At 32.6% G+C, this 26,459-nt stretch overlaps 7 protein-coding genes and 1 pseudogene across 7 annotated transcripts; 4 read left to right on the forward strand and 4 right to left on the reverse strand.

Moving 5' to 3' along the window:
- Window positions 1-3,928: 3,928 nt before the first annotated feature.
- On the forward strand, window positions 3,929-7,409 carry LOC110412079 (small ribosomal subunit protein uS11z-like). The gene is made up of 6 exons (XM_021422512.2): window positions 3,929-4,061; window positions 4,780-4,899; window positions 5,034-5,079; window positions 6,630-6,715; window positions 6,859-6,988; window positions 7,100-7,409. Exons 1-6 carry the CDS (start codon window positions 4,059-4,061, stop codon window positions 7,165-7,167), a joined length of 453 nt encoding a protein of 150 aa, XP_021278187.1. The 5' UTR covers window positions 3,929-4,058; the 3' UTR covers window positions 7,168-7,409.
- A 1,704-nt stretch (window positions 7,410-9,113) lies between these two features.
- On the reverse strand, window positions 9,114-9,734 carry LOC110412825 (germin-like protein 9-3; annotated as a pseudogene).
- A 1,652-nt stretch (window positions 9,735-11,386) lies between these two features.
- On the reverse strand, window positions 11,387-12,013 carry LOC110412839 (germin-like protein 9-3). Its single transcript, XM_021423473.1, has one exon. The coding sequence runs from the start codon at window positions 12,011-12,013 to the stop codon at window positions 11,387-11,389; it is 627 nt and encodes a 208-aa protein (XP_021279148.1).
- A 2,144-nt stretch (window positions 12,014-14,157) lies between these two features.
- On the reverse strand, window positions 14,158-14,977 carry LOC110412809 (germin-like protein 9-3). Its single transcript, XM_021423433.1, has one exon. It carries the CDS (start codon window positions 14,975-14,977, stop codon window positions 14,351-14,353), a length of 627 nt encoding a protein of 208 aa, XP_021279108.1. The 3' UTR covers window positions 14,158-14,350.
- Window positions 14,978-15,702: 725 nt separating this feature from the next.
- RHS18 (root hair specific 18) lies at window positions 15,703-17,465 on the reverse strand. Its single transcript, XM_021423477.1, has 4 exons — window positions 16,966-17,465; window positions 16,666-16,845; window positions 16,398-16,557; window positions 15,703-16,192 (listed from the first exon to the last, which is right to left on the reverse strand). Exons 1-4 carry the CDS (start codon window positions 17,194-17,196, stop codon window positions 15,759-15,761), a joined length of 1,005 nt encoding a protein of 334 aa, XP_021279152.1. The 5' UTR covers window positions 17,197-17,465; the 3' UTR covers window positions 15,703-15,758.
- Window positions 17,466-20,459: 2,994 nt separating this feature from the next.
- Window positions 20,460-21,898, forward strand: LOC110412574 (uncharacterized). The gene is made up of 2 exons (XM_021423139.2): window positions 20,460-20,831; window positions 21,415-21,898. The coding sequence occupies exons 1-2, from the start codon at window positions 20,726-20,728 to the stop codon at window positions 21,774-21,776; spliced, it is 468 nt and encodes a 155-aa protein (XP_021278814.1). The 5' UTR covers window positions 20,460-20,725; the 3' UTR covers window positions 21,777-21,898.
- Window positions 21,899-23,283: 1,385 nt separating this feature from the next.
- Window positions 23,284-25,116, forward strand: LOC110412350 (uncharacterized). The gene is made up of 2 exons (XM_021422878.2): window positions 23,284-23,430; window positions 24,640-25,116. The coding sequence occupies exons 1-2, from the start codon at window positions 23,322-23,324 to the stop codon at window positions 24,975-24,977; spliced, it is 447 nt and encodes a 148-aa protein (XP_021278553.2). The 5' UTR covers window positions 23,284-23,321; the 3' UTR covers window positions 24,978-25,116.
- A 270-nt stretch (window positions 25,117-25,386) lies between these two features.
- Window positions 25,387-26,179, forward strand: LOC149527457 (Late embryogenesis abundant (LEA) hydroxyproline-rich glycoprotein family). Its single transcript, XM_089782924.1, has one exon. The coding sequence runs from the start codon at window positions 25,504-25,506 to the stop codon at window positions 26,053-26,055; it is 552 nt and encodes a 183-aa protein (XP_089639050.1). The 5' UTR covers window positions 25,387-25,503; the 3' UTR covers window positions 26,056-26,179.
- Window positions 26,180-26,459: the final 280 nt, after the last annotated feature.

Genomic DNA, 26,459 nt, shown 5'->3' on the forward strand with positions numbered 1-26,459 from the left:
ATTTTGTTCAATTTAATTCATATACTCAAAATTAAAGTAATTTAATCTTTTAATTTTGAGAATTGCTCTAATTTAATCTTTTCTCTTAGTGACATTCAATTTTACCATTAAAAGTGTTATCATGGCATTAACATGACACATTTTGAAAATGTGGCAATAATATGATGATGTGACGGTATCACATGGCATTAACATAATGATATGACAAAGCTGACATGGTAGATCGAGAAAAAATTTTATTTAAAAATTTGTGTCATGTCATTGCATCTAAATTGAATAAAAATATATAATATAGGGATTAAATTGAATAAAATTGAGATGTTTAGGGACTAAACTGAAAAAAAATTAAAAAATACAAATCTTTAAGTAGATAATATATATACTTATTAATAAGTCAAATGTTATTTAAATGTGAAAAATTTATGTTGTTGAAAAATATATAAATATTTTCTAACTTGAATATTTGATTCCAAAATAAGTATATTAATTTATCTGTTTTGCAAAAATTAAGTTTAAATTCCTCTTATATAAAAATATTCTAATATTTTATTTTAAAAGGCAGTAGATACTTTGTTCATTGATCACCCCTCAGTTTTCTTCTTCGTTCTTTATTTATCTTTGATTTTCTCATTTGAAGTTTAATTCGTTGTTTATTGTTACAAATTAAGACAATGACGATAGATTTACATTTCTTAATTCTAATTTGATTTTTTTTAAAATTTTTTTAATTTAAAAACCAAACAGCTCTTTAATGACTATGGAGTTAGTGATGATTATAAAAATAAATTCTCGTTCTAACTTGCTCGATTCAATTTAGACATGATAAATCTCTTATTACATTCATAATATCTGAGCTACTCTACCTTTTCAATTTTTTGTTTATTTTTTATGGTTTATTTTGTTTAATATTTCATGTTACATTTTTATGTTGCAATTTCCTTGATTAAAAATTGCATTTATGGTTGAGAGAGTTGAATATAATTGCAAATATTTGTATCATTTTATTTTGTATTTATAATTTTTTTGTAGATTTAAATTAATAATTTAAATTTAGCAGAATTTGATTGTGATTTTTAAATTTAAATAAAATCGTTTTATAAGAAATATAAGGTAAATGAGGTAAAGGTTGAATAATTCCAAAAGAATATGTATTTGTAAATTATAAAAGTTGCAACTAAATAAATCTATTTTATCAATTTGAGTTCAGCTAAAGTTAAAAATTAAATCAGCCATGTAGCATCAATATAAATTTCAAATTTTTAAATAGATATAAATAGAAGAAAGAATAATTTATTTTATCTTTTTATATTATTTTATTCCAACATAATGCAAGTTATTTATCCTAATCTAGCTTTAAGTATGAATTTTTTTTTTGGAATATTAGAATTTTTTGATAGAAATGGAATTCAAACTTAATTTTTGCAAAGAAGATAAATGAATATACCTATTTTGGAATCAAATATTCAAGTAAGAAAATATTTATATATATTTTTTAACACCATAAATTTTTTATATTTTAACATGGTTTGGCTTATTAATAGGTATATGTATCATCTATTCAAAATTTTATATTTTTCAAATAATTTTTTCAATTTAATCCCTAAATTTTTAATTTTATTCAATTTAGTTCATGTACTATACATTTATTGTTCAATTTAGTCCCTATGTTATGGCGTATATTTTTCTTTGAAAATTTTTTTTTTCTTGATCTGTCACATGGCGTCAATACCTCAACATTACTATGTCATCATATCTATGTCGTGTGACATTACCATATCATCACATTGATGTTACATGGCGCAGCCACATTATCATGTTAGTGCCATATCACCAAAAGGTGTCATGTCAATGTTAATGTCATCACTTTTAACGGTAAATTAGATACGGTTAATAATAAAGACTAAATTAAGGCAATTCTCAAAATTAAGAAATTAAATTGTTTTGATTTTAAGTGTAGAGACTAAATTGGACAAAATGCATGATTTTAGGGACTTTGTAAATATTTCGACCAAATTATTTTCATTAATACTTAGTATGAGAAAAAAATTGACTATAGAAGATAGGAGAGATTACTATTTTCTATCTTCATCACAAAAATAAATTTAACTTGAAAAGATTAAGAAAAAAATTAGAAAATATGAGTTAAGTGTAGCATATTTACTAGATAGTTTATCATCCTTTAGATTTTACCCTTTAATCTTAACTTACACATGTGTAATGATATAATAATCTAATTTTCATTTTATTTCTTTTCATAATTAACTTTACCAAGCAAGGGATGGAAGGTATTATTTTTTTTATTTGTTATTCTATCTTATTACAAATGCCTAATATTTACCCGTGATAATCTTACCTCTAATGGGTCCCCTTTGGCAACTAAGTGATGAGGTCTTGTTTATATAAAAAGGCATTTCTCATCATTGCTAAAATCTTTATAAACATTATTTTCCTCTCAAATTCAAGTAATAACAGTCACAATTCATTCCACAAACAAAATCAATAAATGAAAAAGAATTAAAATCATTAATTCTTATAAAGCATTATTATTGGGTAGAATAAAGGATTTTTTTTTTTTGTGTTTTAAGTTTTGAGAGAATAGATTTTCTATAATCTACCTACATGTATGAAAATGAAAAATGTTTGAGATTAGGCAGGAAGTTCTTTTATTATACTTATGATCCCCTTTAGAGTGCTTGCAAGAGGACATTAACATGTGCTGAGTTCATGGTTAGGTTAATTATTCAGTCTCTTGAGTTCGGTCTAAATTCAAATGGGGTTATAGCATATATTTTTAGGCTCAAGTCTATTTCGATTGAATTATTTTATTAATACCTAATATATTTTATTTAATATTAATTTTAAAATATACTTCAAAATATTATTATAAAACATTATATTATTATTTTAATAATAATATAATATTTGAATGAGTAAACTAGGCTTGACTTTTAAAAAATAAAGCTTGATAAACTCAACCATGAATATATCTAGTTATAATTGCAATCATTTTAAAAATTAAAAAGGTGTTATGGATATTTTTGTGAATATTCATTTATATTATACATATTTAGATTTGGATGTAAATTAGATTGAATTAAGATTAATATTTAATTAATCCATTTAATCTCTTAATATTATTTTCATATTGTAAATTTTATTTAGATAAGAGGTTATTAGTCTATAAATAAGCATTTCACTTTATTTGTAAATACACATTTGAATAAAATTTTTTCACTCTAAATACCTTTTCTCTTTTTAAGTACTTCCTCTATAGTTATTCTTTTAAGTTATATTTCATAACAGAAGGTATAATATTTATAAAAAAAAATTTAAACTATTTAAAAAATTTTAAATAAGTACTTATTTTTTTATTATATTTAATTAAATTTTTATATTTTTATTTTGAGTCAAATAAGTTTTTATGATTAATGATTGACCAATTATCATTAATTAAAATGATACTTGCCATTTTTATGTCACATGGTGCTAATATGTCATAATAGATGTTGATGTGATCACATGATAATTTAATCTTCGACGTTAACGTCACGCGAATATGAAAAACAATAGATGTCATTTTGATTAATGACATTTAATCAATTATAAATTATAAAAGTTTATTTGATGTAAAATAAAAATATAAAGATTTGATTGAACACAATATAATAATAAAAATTTATTTAAAATTTTTTAAATAATTCAAACACTTTTAAAAATATTATATCAATTAAAAAATAAACCAACATAGTAATTTAAAAATTAAGTACCAAAATGAATATTATTAATAATTGGGGACTAATGCGGCGTTCCTCCAAACATTACGGACAAAATGATATTTGGAAAATCTAATTTGACAAAGACAAAAGTTTCGAACCCATTTAAAAGAAATATAAAGAACCCGGGGACCAATTGATAAATTCTATAATTTCTCAGCCTAAAACCCTAGCCCCTTCTGCTGTATAAAATCTAAAGCTTTAAGCATTGCTCATCTTCTCCGTTATCTCGAAGTCCACTCTCTTTCTCGCTCTAACCCTCTCATCTTCTGCCAACTTCGAACCATGGTAAGCAAATTCATTAGATTCTTCGATCGGATATTTTCACATGTATATATTGAAATTTCTTTGATTCTTTTTGGCTTGCGCTCGAATTGTACTCGAAACTATTTGAAGAAGCTTTAGATTGTTTTGATGCATTTGACTTACGATGAAAAATCTGTTTGGTTACCGAGTAAACGCGGGAAAAGGATGTGAGAAAGATGGTGTTTTTGTGTCTGTTTTACGTTATTTCTATTAGTTTGGTAACTCGGATAAAAGTAAGGAAAAAGTAAGGAATCTCGTGTAGATTTGAATATGAAGAGTGTCTCCTTTATTTTTTTAATCGAACAAAATCTTGATTCCAGCGCAACTGCTTAGGAAACAGAAGAAAGTTAAAATGGAATGTAAATCCATTGATACTAGAGCATTTTGGTAGGTTGCTGTTTGTTTATTATATATCCTTATCGATTATTTACTTATCGAGTTCTGCTGGTTTAACTGTGAGCTGCATCTGAATTTTGCCTGTCCCTGTTTTGCTCACTGACTGACATCTTGTAAATATCCTCGCTATCCTATCATATGGCATCATATATATCTAATATTATGGGCAAAATGTAGTTGTAGTTAGTAATGTGATGCATTTATATATACTGTGGTTACCAATGGCATTTTCCTTTGTTTGGGTCAACTTCGTAGATGTAATTCTGTTCTTGCTTACTAAACTCTTCTTTTGGTGATTGTATAGTCGAGGAGAAAGGTTAGAGAGCCAAAGGAAGATAATCTGAACCTTGGACCTGCTGTACGAGAAGGAGAGCATGTTTTTGGTGTTGCCCACATATTTGCTTCATTTAATGACACTTTCATTGTAAGTTATATGATCCTTTATTCTGAAGAGAGGAATTGTTTTAATTGATAATATGTATTACATGCTATTTCACTATATATTTAAGTCATGCATTTTGATTAGTTTCTTTTCCTTTGGTATTTTGACAATTGCAGCATGTGACTGATTTGTCTGGAAGAGAAACTATGGTTCGTATTACAGGTAAGCACAATATCAGAATTGTAGGTCTAAGCGTATCATTTGGTAGTAAGTTGCCAGTTTTTCTTTTTTTGTTGGGAGGAGGGAGGGTTAATTTGAAATACCTATAAATTACAACTTCGCAAAATAAAAACTGTGGAGATAAGATGCTCCAGAGATCATATTGGCTGATACATAGTAATGGATTATAATTATTGCGGGAAGAAGAATTCCTAATTCAGTCTCTTATTATGCCAGCTGCTCAAGTCTTATTGTGTTTTGCCACTGGTTTCTTTCTTACTTTGTACAGTGATTTTATGGTTACCACTGGTTTCTTTCTTACTTTGTACAGTGATTCTATGGTTAAGATAAATGCTCTCTCTTACCTATTTCTCAATGTGGCTTCCTGATCTGAAATTAATTTGTTTTACGATGCTTGGGTCTAGGGGCGGAGCTAGTTAATTTTTGTTTTGGGGGGGGGTCGCAAATACAGAAGAATAAGAGTTAAAAATTTTAAAAACTAATGTGTTAAATTTAATCAACAATCAAAATAGTGATAATAGAAATAAAACTATAATGTGTAGAATATAAATAGTTAAATATGATATATAAGATTAATAATTTCTTCTTATATAATCATAATTATTTAAATACTATATATTCAAGATAATTTCATTTCAACTAAATATAAAATGTAAAGCACATAAAAAAAATAATCAAGTTAATTTCTTCTTATATAATCAGGATTAATACAAAAATTGATACATTGATGAAATTTTAAGTAACAATGTAATATTACAACTTATATTTGAGAATTACATAAAAATTTATTAATTTTAAATATTAAAATCATAGAAAATAAATTCTATGAATAGAAAGAAAGAACATGGTAAGTAGAAGATAGATACCACACATGACATAACAAAGAAGAAAGAAAAAGAATATGATTGATAGTTTATAGAAATTTGGGAAAGAAGATTTATAGAAACTTAGAATATGTGAGCAAATAGAATAAAATTGAAAAAAATAAACAAATATAAATAAAAAATAATATTATAAATTGAAAAAAAAACAAAAAAAACTTTAAAATTGAGTGAGATATATGAAATCAATTTATTATTCTTTATTTTTATTAATTATTAAATAAAAATTATTTTGAGAGGACCATTAAGAGAATGTATAAAAAATTTTATAATTTTTTTATGTTATGAAAAACCTTTTAAAAATATTGGGAGGCCATAGCCCTCCCATCACTCAAGGAGGTTCCGCCCCTGCTTGGGTCCTCACAAAACCTTCCTATATATGAGATAAATCATTTTTGGTGGCACTTGGACTGGCTTAAGAATAGTTTGGTAATTGTGGGCATGTGGAAGATCCTAACTAGATTTAGTGGGTATGATATCAAGTATGCTTATTTTTCTATGAACATGTGTCTCTTTGTCATTATGAAAAGGAGAGGGAAGGTAAGGGTGCCAAGTTTTATATCAATGAATCACCATTATAGCCATTTAATTACATTCTTGACACTCTATATTGTTGAAGCTTTCTCTTAAGATTGAATTTGAGATTCTCAGGTGGTATGAAGGTGAAAGCTGACAGGGACGAATCTTCACCTTATGCGGCTATGCTTGCAGCACAAGATGTTTCCCAGAGATGCAAGGTCATATGCTACTCTTTATCTGATAAGAAAAACCTGAATTTGTCAATTTTGTATTATAGTTTTAGTAATATTAGATTGTTACCCAAGAGATAATCTTCAAATGTATGTTGGTGTTGACAAATTGCATTTTTAATACTGAACAGGAACTTGGAATTACTGCCCTTCACATCAAGTTACGTGCTACAGGAGGGAACAAAACCAAGACCCCTGGTCCAGGTGCTCAGTCTGCGCTCAGGGCTCTTGCTCGCTCTGGAATGAAAATTGGTCGTATTGGTAAGCCATTTTTTTAACAGATAGTATTTAAAAGTATTTAAAGATGCTGAGAAATAATCTTCTTTGGCATATTAGTGTCAAAGTCTTATGTCGGCTCTTCTATTTTTCCAGAGGATGTGACTCCTATTCCCACCGACAGCACCCGTAGAAAGGGTGGTAGAAGAGGAAGAAGGCTGTAAACTAGCACCTTCTATAATAGCAACCTATCCTTCAGTTTTGGTGGTAGTGCTTCTGTTATGGTTGTTCTTTGTGATTTTTTTGTAGTTTTAACTGACTTGGTAGCCCTGGGATTTATATTTGAGTAGTACAAATGAATGGCTCTAAATCTATCCCGGCATTTTTTTATGTTCCAATTACATTTTAGTATGAATCTCCTTTTATAAGGAGAGATGCTTTATGAAAGGAGTATTATCGTTGATTAGCATTGTGGTACAAGACCTGGCATGGCAATTTATCAGTTGAGGTTGCAACGCCACTATAATGTCAGTTATTACCAAGTATACTGTTTCTTTGTTCTGCATTGCTTCAGATTTCGAAATTAAGCTGTGCATAGGATTCTTAATTCTTTTAAAGTGGTCCTCTTGACTGTGGATAGCGATATCTCTACCTGGGGAGATAACGTAAACTGGAAAACAAGAAAAAACAGAAGTCAATCTGTTTCTGTTGAGGCTAGTGCCTTAAGCCTTCATCATTGATGGTAAGAAGGGTTGAGATTCCCTCGAAACGCTTTTAGTTTCAATAATAAACGCTGCCCTTTTAGTCGTGGCTGGCTCGGTCAAAGCATTAGCAGTTGCGACCTTCAGTCCCGCTTAAGATGGGCTTGTTGGGTTTTACTCTTTTTCCAAGCGCAAGGCTAACTCAAATCAAAGGCTCTGCCTTAAGCTTTGCTATTTGTCTCCATTGCATCAATCTCCTCTCTATTTCATTTTGTTGTTCAAGTTTATCCAATTTGTAATCTTCTATTTTCTCTCTTGTCGCGCTACGGCAAAATCCCTATATAAGTTAATACCTTAAATTATAAAAATTTATTAATTAATTGAGATATTATTTAATCAATAAATTAATAAATTATTAATTTATACATTAATTAATATAAAATTAATTTATCGATGTATTTTTTATTTTTTTTTTCAAAATATTGAATTTAACACATGTATTATGTATTATGATTATACAAATATTACTTAATTATCGAATTACAAATTATCATTATTTTATGTTTTTGTCTAACCAAAACAAGTTCATAAATGTCATTAGTCTTATTAAATAGAAATCATAAATCTAGTTATTTTTGTAACAAATTAAAATTACATTTAATATATACTTAATTAGTATATTTCATGAACATTAAGTCAAGCAAAAACATCATTAAAAAACAAAACTAAACAAAATGATTTATTGAGATGTAAAAAAATTAACAGTGACAGAAGAAATGTGTAAAGTATTATGTGAGTATAATATAAAAAATTTAAATTGTACTTAAAAGCAATTGTAACAGTAGATACCAGAAAAATTTTAACTTGCAAGTGAGCTAAGCAACAATATCAAATACAATCAAGATGCACACAAAGCAACAATTGTATCATATAATTTTCCGCTGTAATATAAGAACACTATATTAAGCTTTTTAATGCATTAAGAAAAATTAGAAACAAGATCCAATGAGACATCAATTTTTTTAAAAAAAAGGTAACATTGAAGTCATCTTTTACAAAAACTTCTTAATTAAGTCATGTATATATATAATGCTGATATATAAGGAGATTATTAATTTATATATCAAGTGAGACGTATGTGATTTTTTTAAAAAAGATATATTATCTTATAAATTTATCAAATTATTAATTTACCATATTAATCTCAAGTTGAGATGGATCAAAAATATTATTTAATTAAGATTATTAATTTATAAAATATTAATTTATCATCCATTTAATTCAAAAGTACAGATTTTTTTTTTCTAGCTCAACACAAGAAGGGAAGGGAGAGAGAAACCATGAAACAATCCATCGTATAATTAATTATAGCTACGAATGTCAAATTGTAGATACATACCCTCTGATGAAGAGGGGATGGTTATTCAACACACAATCACAACAAATATTTGAGAACATAGCAACTATCTTCACTTGGATGCAAGAGCAGACTTGTGAGCTTGAATGGTAGCAACATCGGTTTTGAAGGATTTAGCCACGATGCCATCCTCAATGTTGGTGGCAAAAAGGGTTTTAGGAAGCGATACAGTGCCTGCATTTGCACTTCCAAAAGCAGAAACCGCTGCAGCTGGATTCTTTGCATCAGCATTGTACTGAAAGTGCACAAGTCCCTTAGGGAACACAAACACGTCACTCACTTGTAGAGTTTGAGTAAAAAGCTTGTTGGTTGTGTCCACAAAACCAGCTTGAAGGGAACCAGCCGTGAGGAAAAGGAGCTCAGCAGATCAAGGGTGACTGTGAGGAGGGTTTATAGAGCCAGCTGGGAATTGGAGAACAGCATAAGAAACACTTTGCCCGTTGAGAGCAGGGAATTCCACTGCGCTTGCTTTCGTGACTGTAAAATTTGTGGGACTATCAACCAGGTCTCGGTTCCCTGTGAATGTGAAGAAGTTTCCATCAATTTCTTTCACGTCCGGGGGGACTAGAAAGTCCGAAGTGATGTCTGCGTCCCCGGCTAATGCCATTTGGGCAATTGCAAATGAAGAAAACAGAATAAAAAAGAATTTCAGGGTGGAAATTCTTGAGGCCATGGTTGAAACTCTGATGTACAGACATGAAAATTCTGGCGTTTCACTATTTACTGCAACACGGGATGTGCTGGATGAGGTGTTTTGAACTCTGAAGGGCTGTGCTATTTATTGAGTTATGTTTATGCGATTGCTTGGCACTTGCTGCAAGCAGTTTTGATGGTGCCTATAGGTGAATATCACCAAGTACTTTGCATTTGTGGTTGTTTGGATTGTCCTCTAGCTGGTCAACGACATTAAAAATATTAAAGCAATATGCACATACATGAAGACCCTGTCAACCGGCTAGTTGCAGCATTCTGCTAATTTTGGTTATGCCCATGGTATATAATTACATTAGTGGCATCTAGCTAGAAATTTCCTGGGCAGTCTACAACAAACATGCCAACCGGTTTTTCCATTTTAGGTACCTCATCTTGTTGTTCTTGAGCTTGAACCTAGATACAAACATGTAACCAAAAGCAGGCCAAAGGAGAGAGGAAAGTATGCTAGGCTTTGTGAATATCACATTCTTTCTGCTCCTCAATTCAGAAGGCACAAGTTTCATTTCATCTGTAAATTACCCAAAAGCAATAACAATGGCCTCAATCCTGCTCAGAGCTCAATCAGGTTGATTATCATCTTTGTTCTAGCTACCTGTATTCACAGTCCCAAATCGATTCTCAAAACAATAGCTGGAAAATCTTCACATTCAGTGGACTGCATGGAATATTTAGGAAAAAGAAAAAAAAAGAGTAAAGCTAGCATTGCTGAGTTCTCACCTTTCATGGTCAGTTTGGGAAGTAATTTAGTTGCTTACAGTTTTTCTTAGTGTTTTCTTGGACTGACCAAGAAAAAGAATATAAAGCCAAAGACCATTATCCATTTCTAACTCACGTAAGACAATATGGGAATTATTGGCCCGAGAAATTGATTTCAGAGATTCAAGATAATTTAAATTCTTAAGAAAAGAGTAGCTGAAGTTGAACACTTCAGATTAAAATCATTTTAGGAGTAATTAAACTGGTTAGATCAAATTTATGGTTTATCATAAATTTATAGGATTTTCTTATAGAAAGAGTTCTTGACAAGAAATGAGCCCAGAAAAATTCTGGTTAAAGTTAACAATGCAGCTACCAGATCATTAGTCGAAAACAATGTGCAACCCAACTATGTGGCTATGAAATTTGAGGGTTCAGCAGGGGAAGTTCTTGGATGCTTTGGAGAGCTGTAAACATGTTTTAGCCAAAGAAAGCACCAAAGAGTTCAGAAAGATAATGCAAAGATAAACCATATCAGTGGACTGAAGTTCTAATTTTTCTCGGTAGATTCTGCAGTGAGACTGATTGGACTAATGTCCTTTTCTCTATTGTCTTGCAAATTGAGTCTCTTTGTGAATTTTTCTATTATTTTCCTCCTCTTTGGCAGGAATTAAAAGATAGATTCAACAATAATGAAGTAAGGTTCACACACGAACATTTAGATCACATAATTTCCAATAACAAATGAAGAGAGTCAATTTATTCAGGAACATGTGGGAAAAGCATACCTGCATATCAAGAGGGATGCTAGTTCCATACAAAATCACAATAACTAAAGGGGAATAAGAAAACAAAAAGGAATAATGCATCTAAGAACAAATCAGCACTAGTTTCTGCTTATTATGTCCTCATGGCTTATTTAGATGCAAGACCAGACTTGAGAGCTTGAATAGTAGCAACATCAGTTTTGAAGGATTTAGCCAAGATGTTGTCATCAATGTCAGTGGCGAATAGAGTCCTCGGATGTGAGACAGTGCCTGCATTTGCACTTCCAAAAGCAGAAAACGCCAAAGCTAGATTCTTCGCATCAGCATTGTACTGAAAGTGCACAAGGCCCTTAGGAAAGATGAACATGTCACCAGCTTGCAGTGACTGAGTGAAAAGCTTGTTGGTTGTGTCAACGAAACCAACTTCCAGGCTTCCAGCTACGAGGAACAGGAGTTCAGCTGAACGGGGATGAGTACGGGGAGGATTGGTAGAACAAGCTGGGAATTGATGAACTGCATAGGAAACACTTTGCCCGTTTAGAGCAGGGAACTCTACCATGTTTGTTTTCATGACCGTAAAATTTGTGGGGAAGTCTCCATCAACGAGGGCACGCATCCCAGTAAACGTAAAGAAGTTTCCATCAATATTGTTTGCGTCTGGTGGGACTAAAAAATCAGAGGTGATGTCTGGATCTCCAGCCAAGGACATTTGGGCAATACTAAATGTACATAACAGAGCAAAATGGAAATTCAGAGTGGAAATTCTTGAGGCCATGGTGGAAAAGTTGATGATAGAAGTGTAGAGCTTTGGTGTGTAACTTCTTATTAACACTAGATGTGCTGGTGAGGTGATTGAACTTCGAATGGCTGTGCTTATTTATGGAGTTCTATTGCGCGAATTCTTCAATCCTAGCATTGCTGCAGGCCGATTTGTTGGTGCCTACAGGTGAAGATCACTGAGGACTTTGTATTTATGGTTTGTTAGGTTCTTCATTTGGCTGGTCAAAGACCTTAAAGGCATTACAAAGAATAGCACATATTCCTCAACAGGCAGAAAACCCTGCCATATCAACTCTTCTTTTTCTTTTTTTTTCTTTTTCTCTTCGAGGGTAGATAACAACATTGGTGGCATCTAGCTAGGAATTTCCCAAGCAGTACTCTACAACAAATATAACTAGCCACTATGTTAGCTTCATGTTAACTTGTTGTTCTTGATGCTCAAAACATGCAGCCAAAGGAGAAAAGAGAACACTGTAAGCGTTGTGAATATATGTCACAGTACATCTGGCTCCTTGATTTAGAAAACACATCGAAATTCATCTGTGAAGCAACAAGCAATAACAGTTAATGGACTTAATTCTGCTCAGAGCTCAGTCATATAATATTCTGAGTTCTAGCTATCTTGACACTTTGTTAGAGATCAAGTACCAAGGAAATAGCTTATTATCCTTGATTCTCTGTTGTTTTACCAAGGAAAACACGGGATATGCTTGGTATACTTTTCAGGTTTTATACCAAGGAAATAGGATCTTACCCTTGGTTTATCTGTGATCAGACAAAGGAGAACCAGGTTTTTCCTAGGTATAAAGCATTGAACGCCAAAGTAAAACAGAGAGAAAAAACTAAGAGAAGGGAACTAAGAAGTTCATTTCAATTGTCTAACCTGCATTACAAATACACTGCATTTCAATCATAGAATACAAGATTTTCTTCTACATTAGACAACCTAAGAGCAGAAGGTTGATTTCCAATCGAGGCATGCATTGGCTCCATGCTTTGACACTGAAATTACAACTGGCGAACTGATGAGACAGAACAAGGAACAAAATGAAAAGATAACACTGATGCAGCTAAGGTCTTCACTGCAAGTCAAAGCATCAACACACTTCTTGGCTATAAGGTTAAAACATGATAGGAGTTCACAATGCCAGTAGATTCTTAATATGTCGATTGGAACTTTTTCTAGACTGCATTGAATATTTCATGCTGGAAGCCCTCGTAGGAGAGAGAAAAAAAAACACTGGCATTACAGAGTTATTCCCAGCTATAAATTTTCACATTTCGCATGCCTAGAGAAGGTCTAAACCCCCACTGCAAACTTTTGCCACTCATAGTTAGGCTGCAAGACGGACTTTATCTTGATTTCATAGTCATCACAAACTCTGGACTCAAAAATGCCAACTTGCAAATGCTTTATTTGAGAGGTTATATAGAATGCAGAAGATCAAGGCAGGTCTTGCACCTGAATCACAGTTGGGGTTGGTTTTTTCCAGTCGGAAAATTTGGTGCCTGTTCTGGTTTAACCTTTACCTCATTATGGATTCACTTTTGGTATTATCTTTCAAAGAAATTTTCATGACATTGGAATGTGATTTGTGGAGGAAGAGAAATTCTTCTTCTACTAATCTGATTTTATCAGACCTTGGCTAAAATATGGAGTTATTTAAAATAGCTTTGCTTTGAGTTTATTGGACTGATTAAGTGCAAAGTATTTGGATGATCAGGGTTCAAGTTCTAGTCATGATCAAATCTTGTTAAGATCCAAAAAGGGCTTATTTCTTTAATTTCTTTTCAATTATTTAAAAACTGACAGATTTTTTAATTGCCCTTTTTTACCTTTATTGGAGATTTGTAAAATTGAATTGTAATTATCAGTCTATAATCAAAATTCAGATTCATCAATGTAGAAATTAGGAGAAAAAATTTGCACCTTGAATGTTGCGATCACATGAATTTTCGTAAAGCAAAGAAATGGAGAGAACCAATTTAGTTGTAATTGGAAATGCATAATCCTCTAATCAGGAGGGATGGTAGTTCAATACAAACTCACAACAAACAAGGAAAAAATGAAGAAAAAGGAATCATAAACATCTAAGAACAAATCAAGCAGTACTATAGAAGTAACTGCTGATGCTTATTTCTTAACTAATGCTTACTTTTTTTTTGAAAGTTCAATATATTGAGGAAAAGAGAGAACAAAATTCTCCCCTAGAGAGAGCAGAAGATTTCAAACTGTTATCCCCTAAGTCAGGGATAACACTCCAAAATCCCCGTACACAAACAAAGAGATCTGTCAGCCTTGAGAGCTTAATGCTTATTTCTTAATTAATGCTTACTTAGATGTAAGACCAGCCTTGAGAGCTTGAATGGTAGCAACATCAGTTTTGAAGGATTTAGCTAAGATAGTGTCATCAATGTTGGTACTGAAAAGGGTTTTGGGAAGAGATACAGTCCCTGCATTTGCACTCCCAAAGGCAGAAATCGCTAAAGCTGGATTTTTTGGATCAGCATTGCACTGATAGTGCACAAGTCCCTTTGGGAAGATAAACATATCACCGGCTTGTAGACTCTGAGTGAAAAGCTTGTTGGTTGTGTCGACAAAACCAACTTCCAGGCAGCCATCTACAAGGAAAAGGAGCTCAGCTGAACGAGGATGGGTGTGAGGAGGGTTGACAGAGCCTGTTGGGTACTGAAGAACAGCATAAGATACACTCTGACCATCTAGGGCAGGGAACTCCACCACGCTAGCTTTCAGGACTGTAAAATTTGTAGGGAAGTCTTCGTTAATGAGGACTCGCATCCCTGTGAATGTGAAGAAGTTTCCATCAACTTCCTTGTGGTGTTCAGGGACTAAAAAATCAGAGGTAATATCTGGATCCCCTGCCAAGGCCATCTGGCAAATGGCAAATGAAGATAACAGAAGAAAAAAGAATTTCAGGGTAGAAGTTCTTGAAGCCATATTAGAAACTCGAAAGCTTTGCCTGATATATGATATGCTGGATGGGTTGCTTGAAATCCCAAGGATGATGCTATTTATAAAGTTTTGTCAAGGCAGTGGGTTTGTGTTATGTAATTTGTACATATTCTTCCATGCCAAGTTGGTGATTGCTACAGGTGAAGATTACTAAGTTCTTTGCACTTGTCCGTGGTTGTCTGGTTTTGGAATATCTTAGGTCAAAAGACACTAAGAATTTTACAAACATTCCTTTATATCCTCATTCCTTACATAGAAAACTGAATTGGAGACATTACCAACAATTTAGTTGTCACATTCTGCTTTATTTTTGCTAACTAAGGTAGACAGTGTCGGAGACTCAAGTTCCAACAAAAGTTTCAATCCCAATAACTTCCTGTTATGGCCATTGGGATATTTTAACCGAGAGGGGATTATGCAGAAAGGCAGGACTATCCATTGTATCTATAAGCAAAAAATGTAAGAATTTATGCAACTCAGCTGTTTTAATTAAAGGATTTGTCATTTTTCCATAGTTGTTTTGTTTAATCAAGTTCTTTATTGTATCTTGCTATAATACTAATGTTTCAGCTTCATCATAGATGATCATGACTGGGAATGGAGAGACAGCACCTCATTAGACATTGAACTCAAACATGTACTAGTTTATTACAAAACAAATGGCTATTTGATAAAAGTTAGTACACCATCAAAACAGAACAAGAGCCAAGAAAAACAAAAAGGAATATTCATCCCAAAAATATCTGAAGCAAAAAAAAAGAATCATTCAAAAATGGAGGAAGTTGGGAAAACTATTGGTGACACTGCATGATTTCCTAATCTCCCCTTGTGAGCCTGTAAGGACACCAACAGCTCCCAACTTAACCATTGCCTGTCCGAACTTGGCAGGGAAGTCATTGCTGGTGGCTATACTGGCCACTGTGCCATTAGTCAAGGGGTCCAAGGCCAGCTCTTGATCAATTTGAAGAATTCCTCTCTTGAGAATTATTTGTTTGTAGAAGGAGTTGTCCACGGTTAATGAACTCAGAGGATTCTGGTCAAGGTCAACAGATCTGTCAGCTGGTGAATTTTGCGGACAGATTGATTTCAGTTTCTGAAGTAACGATAGATCCATTGTCGGGTCTGGCTCCCCGCTGTTCTGGAAATTGTAAAGTCGGTCTTGGAAGTGAGAACAATGTGCAACCCCAACTGTATGACCACCTACACGCCATGGAAGTTTCAGTATACAAGAACAATAATTGCACATATTTCTTAATGCAGTTTAATCCATCATTTGAACTCATCTCTACCCAACTATATGTGACTGAAACACTCCTTCTCTTTACGGAGGTTACTACTTAAGAATTCAACTTCAAAACTTCAGATTAATTAGTTTGAGTATGTTCAAGTAGAAGAAAGAACATACCAAGAAGAAGAACCATATCTGTAGGATCGAGTCCTTTCTTGGCAAATGCATCAACGGATTGGGAAACTGAGAAACTTGGAGAGGGGAGATCTACATTCGAAGCCAAAGATACAAACCCGTCCCTTCTGCCCGTCTCAACACTGTATCGCCCTTCTCCACTCTGCACGAAGGGAAGCAGAATTCATCATCAACCATCAAGTGTTCGGGCTTAGCTTTGAATATTTTTGAATCTTTTAGAAAGAAAAAGATATAGTATATTATTTGTTACCAATGCTACAGCATCTCTAGCAGCCATGGCTATGATATCAGCACAAGAAACGACTCCTTTACAGGCTTTCTCCACTTCACCCTTTGCTTCATCAATAACATCATAACCCCTAACACTTCGATTTGGAGGTGCGGTTTTCTCACTGGACTTACCGTCTAGGAGAATGGATGCATCACATCCCTTTTAACAGAAAATTAATTTGTATTAATTGATTTGCTAATAGCTAGCATAGACTACACCAAACAGAAAGAACAAGTGTTGGCAGCCAAAGATGTAGAAAAATTTGTGCAATGTGCTTACATTGACAAAGCAGTCATGGAAGTGTAAACGAATGAGAGCAGCTGCAATTGTTGGATCCTTGTCGAATCTTCCTTTGACTGCAGAGAAAACAATGCCCTCAACATCTTTTAACATGCATTTGTCCTTGTAATATCCTACCTGAAGAGCAGCGTGGCATTTCCCTGTGAAGTTCACAAGGATGAGACCAAGGGCTAGAGCCAAAGCAGCTACAGCTGACATTCTCATGTTCATTCTAGAATTACCAAATTAATGGAGATGAGATGAAGTAATTAGCACATCCTTCTTAGGTTGATATTTATAGGACAAGGGGGATTAGAGTTAATTAGTAGTGGAAGCTTTGTATAATTCTACGCTAAATTGAATGCTGAGCACGATGGCCGTATGCCACCTTCAGGCAATGGCCAGATTGCTGGTTTCTTCCATCTATTAAACGTGCAGTCATGTCTCATGCAAACCAAAACATGCATAAATGTATAAGAAGCTAGCTAGAAGGGTAGCTATGGAGGCATACAATGTTCAAACGTATTGAAATCTGGCAAATCAAGACTAGGAGACTACTGTTTTTTTTTTTGGAAATTTTCAACTCCAATTATTTATGTATATATCTCCAGTACATATGATATCTATATATGTATCCTATAAGGACTATAGTTTGACTGAATATTAACATCCATCAAATTATTCCTTCAAACAGTTAATAAGGTATCGGATTCATTTCTCTACCAATCCTATTATTGCTATTGCAATCCATTTATTATTGTAGATGGTAAAAAATAAAATGATAATTCTTTTTAAGTTTAATTTAATTTCTTTCAGAAAAAGAAAAGTCAAGCTTTTAGTTTTAAAACGATAAACAAAGGAGATAACACGTCACCGAACAAATGCTTCATCACTCAGATGAGACTTATCAGGAACAATTAAATCACAATTAATGTACATATCATAAAACTTCATGTATCATTTCTCTTAAAACCTATTAAATAAAAATTTTCAACCAAAAAGTTTTACCTGCTTAAAATTCTCTATATATATTAATTAGGCAGACACCATACTTGTCAGGATTTAATTCCATTTTTAATTTTAATTTTACTTGTACTTTATTCTATCTCATCTTATTATTTATTTATTTTATTTCTTAAATCTTAGACCTGGGTCAGAAACCCAATGAAGGAGTGGGCTTTGGACAGTAACAAGCCCACAAACAACAAAATGTCAGACAGAACAAAGCAAAACCAGATCAAGCAGAACAAAAAAAAGAAAGAGACCTACGCCAAAATCTCTAAAAAATATGCTCTTTCCTAATTTTTACAAGATCTCTTCACTGTCACGAAAATCACTCAAGAATAAAATCACACGACATCAAATTAAGAAAAAATAATGGAAAATTGAAGATTTGCGAAAGTAAAAAGGAAAGACAAATGACAATAAATTAATAAGCTCTCGGCACAAGGAACACAATCACAGAGCAAAAAAACGCAAAAACAAAAGAGAAATCGGCAGAAAGAAAGAAGAGTGTTCTTGGATTTTCTGGGTTTCAAAACTTTCAGGTTTAGATTTAGGAGCATCGGATTAGTTTTTGAGAAAACAGTTCAGATTAAAGGGAAATTTGGAAAGATTCTGGCGCCGACTAGCGACAACCAGCGCCGTCCAGAGCAAGGTTTCCCGACCAGGTTATAGAAAGAGAGAAAGAAGTACCAGCGGCGAGTAGAGGAAGTAAGAAACGTAATGTAAAAAAGAGTTTAAAAAAGAGGATTTTAGCGAAGGGCTTGAACGACGCCGTCTGACAAGAAAGGACGAGACGCAAAAAAAAAAGACTGAACGACGTCGTTCTATCCTTGGCAAAACGACACTGTTTCGTTTGGAGGAGTGGACTGCTGTGGGCCAATCCTGATCAGGTCCGTTTGATTCATTTCTTACCCCACTCACCAGGTATGGGTTTATTTATTATTATGGTTTATTCATTTTTCTTAAGTAGCCCACTCACCATTTGATTTCTATACTCATTTATTGAAGAGATTTTCAAATTAAGAAAAATGAATAAACCTACAAAACATCATGGATTATACACATTTATTTATGTTGAGCTTATTTTATCTGTTTCTTCTAAATTTATTTTTATTATAAAACTTTTTAATATTGAAATTTCTCTTAAATTTCATAACCTTTTTGATAAAAATTAAAAAAAAATTTCTTATGTAGAAATTTTTTTAAAAATTATTGCTTATAACATTCTTGAAATTCCATCATTGAAAAATTTTTATTATTTGTTTAAATTAACCACTTATTATGACATTATATTCATAGAATTTTAATTTTTTATTTAATTATTTTTTTATTTGTAATAATTATCTATAAATAATTTTTTTTTGAAAATTTATTTTTACTCTGCAAAATTTGAAAACTTAAAAATTTCAATTCAAAAGATTTATTTAAAAATAATTACGGATTTTGAATATTTATATTTTAGACTTATTTTCATCTTATTTTAAAACTTTTTAATTGTTATTATTTGGTGTTTGTAAAAATTTTTATGAATTATGATAGAATAATTTATGAAGAACATAATTATTTGTGTAATGTTTAGCCTATTCTAGACAATTCTAACTATCTAAAATATTGAATAATCAGAACCTAAAACATTATTTATTTAATGATACATTTTTTCTATAATTTATTTATAAGGTTTTTTAAATTTTAAAAAATAGTTAGTTATTTTATTTTTCATTCTACCAATTATGACCCAATTATGACCTATGACAAAACTTTGTTTTAGTAAATTTTTTATGTGTTTTAAGTAATACCAAAAATAAAAATTAATAAATAAACATAAATAAACACAAGCGGTTAATAAAAATTTATCTTCTATTTTTCAAAACTATCTCATTCTTATTCTAAATTTCCTTATCTAACATCTGTCTCTAATTATCTTCCTCCGAGTACTTAATGAACTACTTTGATCTTTCTCTAAGTCACCTCATTATACTCTGTACACCCAACACTCCTTTATCACAAGAACTCTTTTACAAACATAAACCCACTCACCAGGTATGGGCTTGAATTTTTATGAAATACTTCTAATTATTTCTTTTGTTTTGAAATTATAATATTTCAAATTAATTTTTAGATTGATATCATGCCTGTTTGTAGCATGGACCATACTCATTTGTTTATTTTATTCATTTACTTATAAGCTTAATAATGTGTGCTTGTTCATTTTTCTGTATTTAAGTGTGTCAATTTTCTGTTCTTCTGTTATATTTATTGATCTTTTCTTCGACGAAAGGCTTGGGTGGGGATGGGATCCGATCTGATTCGGTCCCTTTTTCTTGGTAATGAAACGGAACTTCAAGAACCATACGCCATTCCCTGGATTTTTGGACTCTACTGGGTATTCATACATGCCGGGTCAGGGTTCATTTTTCGTTTTGAAAGTTGGTAATTTATTGATAACATAAGCTAGATTGCCGTGTAGGGTCTTATACATAGCGGAACAGCGTTAATTTGGTCATTTGCAAAGACCAATTAAATCAAGCAAAGAAAAAGATTCCGTTAGCAAGTTCTTTGCTTTTTGTTTTGGACCCACCCTCTGCTTATCCCTTCGTTTATCTGTTCCAACGCTTCATCGCAGGTTTTTTTCCAAGAAACCTCATTCCCAAATCAATGATTATAAGTTTCTGATACTGATTCGAATCAAACAGCAGCATAAAATTTCGCAATCCCAGGTTTTATTATTGGTGGGTGACTGAAACCAGGCGTCCAAATGGGTTTCAAGAATTTTTTAGTCTTCTTTCTGCTGCTCTCTGTTCAGTTTCATCCTCTTCTAGCACTTTCTCAAACTTCCTTGCCAGATCCCTTCATGACTGCAGGTATATACATATATATTTATTTCTCTGTTAATGCATAACCTTGCCAATTCTTGGCCCCTGGTGCTTCCAATCCTGGAAGATCAGTAAATACTAACCGCAGTTGGGGTGAGCTTTGCTTTATATTTCTTTGTTTATGGGCATGAAACTCACCGTCGAGCTAAGAAAGTGGTTACAGTAGTTTAATTTCTCTATTTGAATCATTTTTGGCAACCCTTTTATTGCATGACTGTTAAGAGCTCAAGGTTGATTGAATTTGTTCGAATAATTATTGATCTTTAGCCTTGTTTCTTGATAGTGCTTAATACATATGCAATGAAAATAATGGATTTGATGAGAACATAACTAAAGATTTCAGACAAGAACTTTAATTCCCTTGCAAGCCCAAAAAGTGGGCGTATTCCTTGCTTGTGGAACATTTCATTTGCCTTCTTTTAGCCTACACTCGAAGTACCTTCTTAAATGCGCAATCAAGGAAGGTTTGGACCTATCTGAGTTTCGTAAATACGCAATTGAAACGTTCTGAGATGAGAAATTCTAATGGACCAACTAATGAAATGCCATTGACATGGTGCTCTTATTGTAGACTCCAATCAGGAACAAGATGTCACTGAATACAAAAGTGTTCCAAAGAGATTGACAATGTTAGTTAAGCTGGGAGACAACCAAAATATCACAGTAGTAAACAAGCGTGGGGGCGCGGCAGGTGGTCATGGAGGTGGCCATGGAGCAGGACGTGGCAGTGTAGGCGGGGCTCGAGGCAGCGGTGGAGGGAAAAAATCACCCTACACGCAAGGTGGAGTTGTAATTCCCCTGTATGCCGCAGGGGCCACGAATCATCCCCGTGTTTCTAACTCACACGGTTCCAATGGTGGCACCCTCAGTTACGTTCCCTTAGATTACCTGATTTTGGCCTTTTTCGCCTCTTTCTTTTTGGTATTGTTTTAATTTAAGGTTTGTAAACATCCACTTTATGTTTAAGATAATGTTTTTTTGTAAATTTTGGAAATAAGTTAGATTAAGTCATTTTTTATAACTAATTTCATTTTTCAATTTAAGACTTTTGGACTTGTCTTTATCTAAGATAAGTGACTCTTAAATTGAAATACTTTTTTTTTTATAAATTATCAAGATAATCCGATGATTGAACCTCTTTAAGGATTTAAGGTATTTTCTTAATACTCTTAAAGTGATGAAACTCTCTTTAGTTTTTGTTCTAATATTTAAATAATAAGTTAAAAAAGAAAAAAACAAGGAAAGAAGAAATAAATGCTAATGGAGAAAAATGAAATAAATATGAACAATGACTATTTGTCGAAATTAAAATAAAATAACATATAATAAATTAACACTAATTGTTGAATGGACATCACAATTTTGCTCATATCGAATTCTCAATCTAAGTTCTGTATTGTAAATGAGAATTTTTTTTTAATAATACTAAATCAAGTTTAAAATTTCATTAAAAATAATAGATTCAATTAAGTAATCAATCACACTTAAATAAAAAAATTAATAAAAAAACTCTTCTTTACTTTTAAGTGATTAGATTTTCAAACTGGTACTTACTACAGGTTTCATTTTATGATTGGAGCTTGGCAGATGTCAACCTTGTTATTGTTAATATAATTCAAAAGCTTGGTATGAAGATCCCTGATCTTTTACTACATGATAAAGGAAAATAACAACAATGTGTCAGAAATTACAATATCGAAGTAAAAAAGTATGACTCTTTAATTTGAAGATGGGAGAATTAGAATCTAAATAAATTTGATTCAATGCATATCTTATTAATATAGCTAAAAGGTTTTTTTTTTTAATTTGTCGAATCATATGTAAATCTCCCTCATAGTTAATAATCCTAAGTGAATTATCTTTGATTGGACTTCTAATTTGGTACTTTTATCTTTTATTGAACTTTAAACTCTGTATATACCCTAAAGTGGCTATGCCATGGTATCCTAAAAACAGAGGTGTGACTGTCAAGTCTCAACTTTCTATGTGCCTCTCTTTATATTTTATGTACTTTACTTGATGACAATTTTATTTTTTACTGATGATCATTTAATTTTTTTCTAAGGTTTTAGTAGAATATGTTTTTTTTTTATTTAAACTTGCTTTATGTGACTCTAGATATTGTGCGACAAAAAGAATATATTGATGATATTTTTTTCTTCATATATTGGTATAAAATAATTTTCTTTTAATTGATAAAACCGTATCTCAATGTAAAATTTGATAAAGAAAATACGATTAATTAACTAAAAAAATGATCTCTTGTGGAGATTAAATGGCCACTAGGACCAAAGATGCACTAGCGAGTAGATGAGGATAGAATAATAATAATGTGGCCAACTTTTATAAAGAAAGGAAGTTGGCTGATTTATTTATTCCAAAGGATTTATACCCCGAAAAAGGACTTGGTACAGTAGATAAGATGAAACAGATAAATCTGCCAAGCTAGGCCAGATTCTTTCATTTCGGAGACTGATAATGGAAACAGGCTTCAAACATCTGGGACTGGGACAGCTCTTTTTGCTGCTTTCCCTTCATTTTCATCTTCATCTTCTTCCTGCACTTGCTCACAATTCCTTGGTCGCAGGTACTCATTGATTGCTTTATTAATTTTCGATTATGGTTCCTTCGGCTCTTGATTCAACAAAGCTTTTATTGTTAAATTCAGTGTACATATGTGTTCTACTGGGAATTTGGGTTAGAGTTTTCATGATGTATTTCCTCTAATTTGATGTTAATTTTAAGAAATTTGGATCAAATCTGAATTTAAAGTTGTTGGCTTTTTAATTCTTATTTTATTTTTGATAATTTAAAATTTCGTGTATTTATTAAAAGAGATATGACCTTTAATTGTAAAAAGATATGTATTTTTAAAAAGATATATTGAATAATTGTATCTACGCGTTGGTGGTCCTTCATCATCCATTAATATGCACTCTCTCTTTTTAAAAATTTATTTATTTTTATCTCTTCGAACATAGATTCTAATAAAAGCTTCAGCACTTAGGTGTGCCTGATGAAATCTTTAGTTTTTTTTATCCTTTGTAAGGAAAGGGTAGAGAGCTTTCTTCTATTTTTATAACTCAGGTTACAGAGGAAATTGCGATGGAATTTTGTAAAGTAATTTCCCTCTGTAGTGGTATTTTTCTGTTTTTACATTAGCTAGATGTCAGTAGAAATCTTTATCAAACAGTTAAAAACGTTGAACGGTACCATGATGTAGTGTTAATAAAATCACTTTTTAAAAAATAAACAAAAATTCAGTAGTGCTTTTTAATTACTACGACAGTACTTTTTCTATTTTTGAAACATTGGGAATAGCTCATGATTTTTCTTTTTCAATTTCATTATTAAAATAGATGTTGAGTCTGGCTTATGAAATATGGCTCAGCATTGATGAACTAAAATTAATAAAGGGAAGGTTTATTTTCACTAAAAAGAAATTTTAATTTCTTACCAGCCTAGAAAGTGATCTTTACTTGCTTGTCTTGAGTAGGATAGCAGCATTCCACGTGCCTTCTTATCTTCGATGAAGGCACTTTCCACCATGTTTGTGAATGAGGAATTGAGACATTAATTGAGCTAAAATGTGGTCTTACAGATTTCCCTAAATATATACAGCAAAATGGAATCCAACCAGCAACCAGGAAGGGACCTTTGATTATATAGTACATCTTTAATGCATTACCATGAAGTATAAAGTAAAAATATTTTTCTCTGTGATTATGCTCAACTTAATGAGGAATCGTATAGATAAATAAATATCAATGCCATTGACACTATGCCTTTGTTGTAGACCTCAATCAAGAAAAAAATGTTAGAGAAACAATAGTACCAAAAAACTTGTCACTCTCAGTCGAACCGGGAGACAAACACGAGATCAAAGCCGTAGAAAGGCGTGGTGGAGCTGTTGCCGCCCATGGCGGAGGAGGAGCTCCTGGTAACGGCGCAGGCGATGCTGCTGGGGATAATGGTGGAGGGACAAAGTCACCCGATGTGCCGGGTAGAGGCGGCGCTATAGACCATAACCGTTATCACCATCATGGGTCTAGCAGTGGCACCTTTAACTGCATTGGGTCGAGTTGCTTGGTTTTAACCCTCTTCACCACTTTCTTTCTTGAATTTTCTATATAGCATCTGATCTCTCTACTCTCTTTCTTTTTTCTGTTTGTAAGGTTTGTATAATCTTTGGTGTATAATTAGCAAATGAAACTTTAAATATGTAAAGCCTTTTTTTTAAGTTTTAAGAGTACAAAATGTGAACATGGTACTATAAACATCTGCATTGCATAATTGCGTTAATCACATGGTATTTTGGTACGTCGGACCTTTCATAAAACTCCTTTCCACATTGTAATTGAGCTCCGATATCGGTCCATTATTTGTACGTTTTTTCCACGTGTCTCAACCTCCTAAAACCATGGTTTTTGACAGCTCCGCACGTGATTATTTTCGTCATTTCTTCAATTACAAAAACATCCTTACAAAATTCACGAACATGGTCAACCGATTGCAAGGACAATTCTGTAATTGCGTACCATTGGCCTAGCACCTAGCCGTCTAGTTCTCTCTCTTTCCCATCCGTCGCTCTCTCACTCCATTTCTGAATTTCCGAAGAAAAGAGTGAGAAAAGGTTCTTCTGTAGTTTCCATCGAAACCCATGGGCAAAAAGGTAAAATGGAGCTGGACTTCCGCATTTATCGGAGCAGCCTCAGCGACGGCAGCGGTTGCTCTCCTCAGCGCGAAACCGAAAGACCCAACTTTCCACCTCATCTCCATCAACCTCACTTCCTTCAAGCTCAACCTCCCCCACATCGACGCCGAGCTAATCCTCACCGTCCACGTCACCAACCCAAACATCGCGCCGGTCCATTACTCTTCCACCACCATGTCCATCTTCTACGAAGGATCGTTACTAGGGGTGGCTCAGGTGAAAGCTGGGTCGCAGCCACCCCGGTCTTGCCAGCTGCTGAAGCTGCCCGCTCGGCTGGACGGGGTGGAGTTGGCTCACCACGCGGGGAAGTTTTTTGCTGACGTGGCGAAAAGAGAGATGTTGCTGGATGCTAAGGTGGATATTGGCGGTACGGCTAAGGTGTTGTCGTGGGACCATAGGTTCAAAGTCCACGTGGATAGTCACGTTACCGTTGATCCTGTTTTTCTTGATGTTATTGATCAGGAAAATAAATCCCAGTTGGAGCTTTTCGTTGCTTGATAATTGTATGCTCTAACTTGTAGTACCATGGTTTTGCCTTTGATTTGTGGTAATTTAAATGCTCAATGATGTCAAATTTTTCCACTTTTATTAAGAAAAATCGCAAAATAGTATTGTTAGCTTATTACCTTGTGAATTTGTTTTCACGAGAGTTACCACAAAATTTTTATCCGATTGAATCACAAGTATAAAATTTAACTTTACAATAAATATATAAAAATTAATTAATTAAATTGAAAATATATAAAAAAATTTTGTGATTATAATTAAATCATACTAAAATGTCATAATATCTTTTATAAAACTGAGTTCATAATAGCGCCACTTTTATTTTATTACCACAAACAAAATTTAACTTTACAATAAAAAATAGACAAATATTATTTAATTAATTAAATTAAAGA

The sequence above is a fragment of the Theobroma umbraticum genome, unplaced genomic scaffold, assembly GCF_002168275.2.
Source record: "Theobroma umbraticum cultivar Fairchild unplaced genomic scaffold, ASM216827v3 scaffold_95.0, whole genome shotgun sequence".
NCBI classification, from domain to species: domain Eukaryota; kingdom Viridiplantae; phylum Streptophyta; class Magnoliopsida; order Malvales; family Malvaceae; genus Theobroma; species Theobroma umbraticum.

What these genes read in the sequence shown, in the direction of transcription:
- LOC110412079 (XM_021422512.2), top strand. An exon ending in AACTATGGTTCGTATTACAG is followed by an intron (nt 5,080 to 6,629) that starts GTAAGCACAATA and finishes TGAGATTCTCAG; the next exon opens with GTGGTATGAAGGTGAAAGCT. An exon ending in AATGAAAATTGGTCGTATTG is followed by an intron (nt 6,989 to 7,099) that starts GTAAGCCATTTT and finishes CTATTTTTCCAG; the next exon opens with AGGATGTGACTCCTATTCCC.
- LOC110412839 (XM_021423473.1), bottom strand. Translation starts at nt 12,013, where the DNA reads ATGGCCTCAAGAATTTCCACTCTGAATTTCCATTTTGCTCTGTTATGT.
- LOC110412809 (XM_021423433.1), bottom strand. Translation starts at nt 14,977, where the DNA reads ATGGCTTCAAGAACTTCTACCCTGAAATTCTTTTTTCTTCTGTTATCT.
- RHS18 (XM_021423477.1), bottom strand. Translation starts at nt 17,196, where the DNA reads ATGAACATGAGAATGTCAGCTGTAGCTGCTTTGGCTCTAGCCCTTGGT. An exon ending in CTAGAGATGCTGTAGCATTG is followed by an intron (nt 16,558 to 16,665) that starts GTAACAAATAAT and finishes CCCTTCGTGCAG; the next exon opens with AGTGGAGAAGGGCGATACAG. An exon ending in AGATATGGTTCTTCTTCTTG is followed by an intron (nt 16,193 to 16,397) that starts GTATGTTCTTTC and finishes CATGGCGTGTAG; the next exon opens with GTGGTCATACAGTTGGGGTT.
- LOC110412574 (XM_021423139.2), top strand. Translation starts at nt 20,726, where the DNA reads ATGGGTTTCAAGAATTTTTTAGTCTTCTTTCTGCTGCTCTCTGTTCAG. An exon ending in AGATCCCTTCATGACTGCAG is followed by an intron (nt 20,832 to 21,414) that starts GTATATACATAT and finishes CTCTTATTGTAG; the next exon opens with ACTCCAATCAGGAACAAGAT.
- LOC110412350 (XM_021422878.2), top strand. Translation starts at nt 23,322, where the DNA reads ATGGAAACAGGCTTCAAACATCTGGGACTGGGACAGCTCTTTTTGCTG. An exon ending in TCACAATTCCTTGGTCGCAG is followed by an intron (nt 23,431 to 24,639) that starts GTACTCATTGAT and finishes CCTTTGTTGTAG; the next exon opens with ACCTCAATCAAGAAAAAAAT.
- LOC149527457 (XM_089782924.1), top strand. Translation starts at nt 25,504, where the DNA reads ATGGGCAAAAAGGTAAAATGGAGCTGGACTTCCGCATTTATCGGAGCA.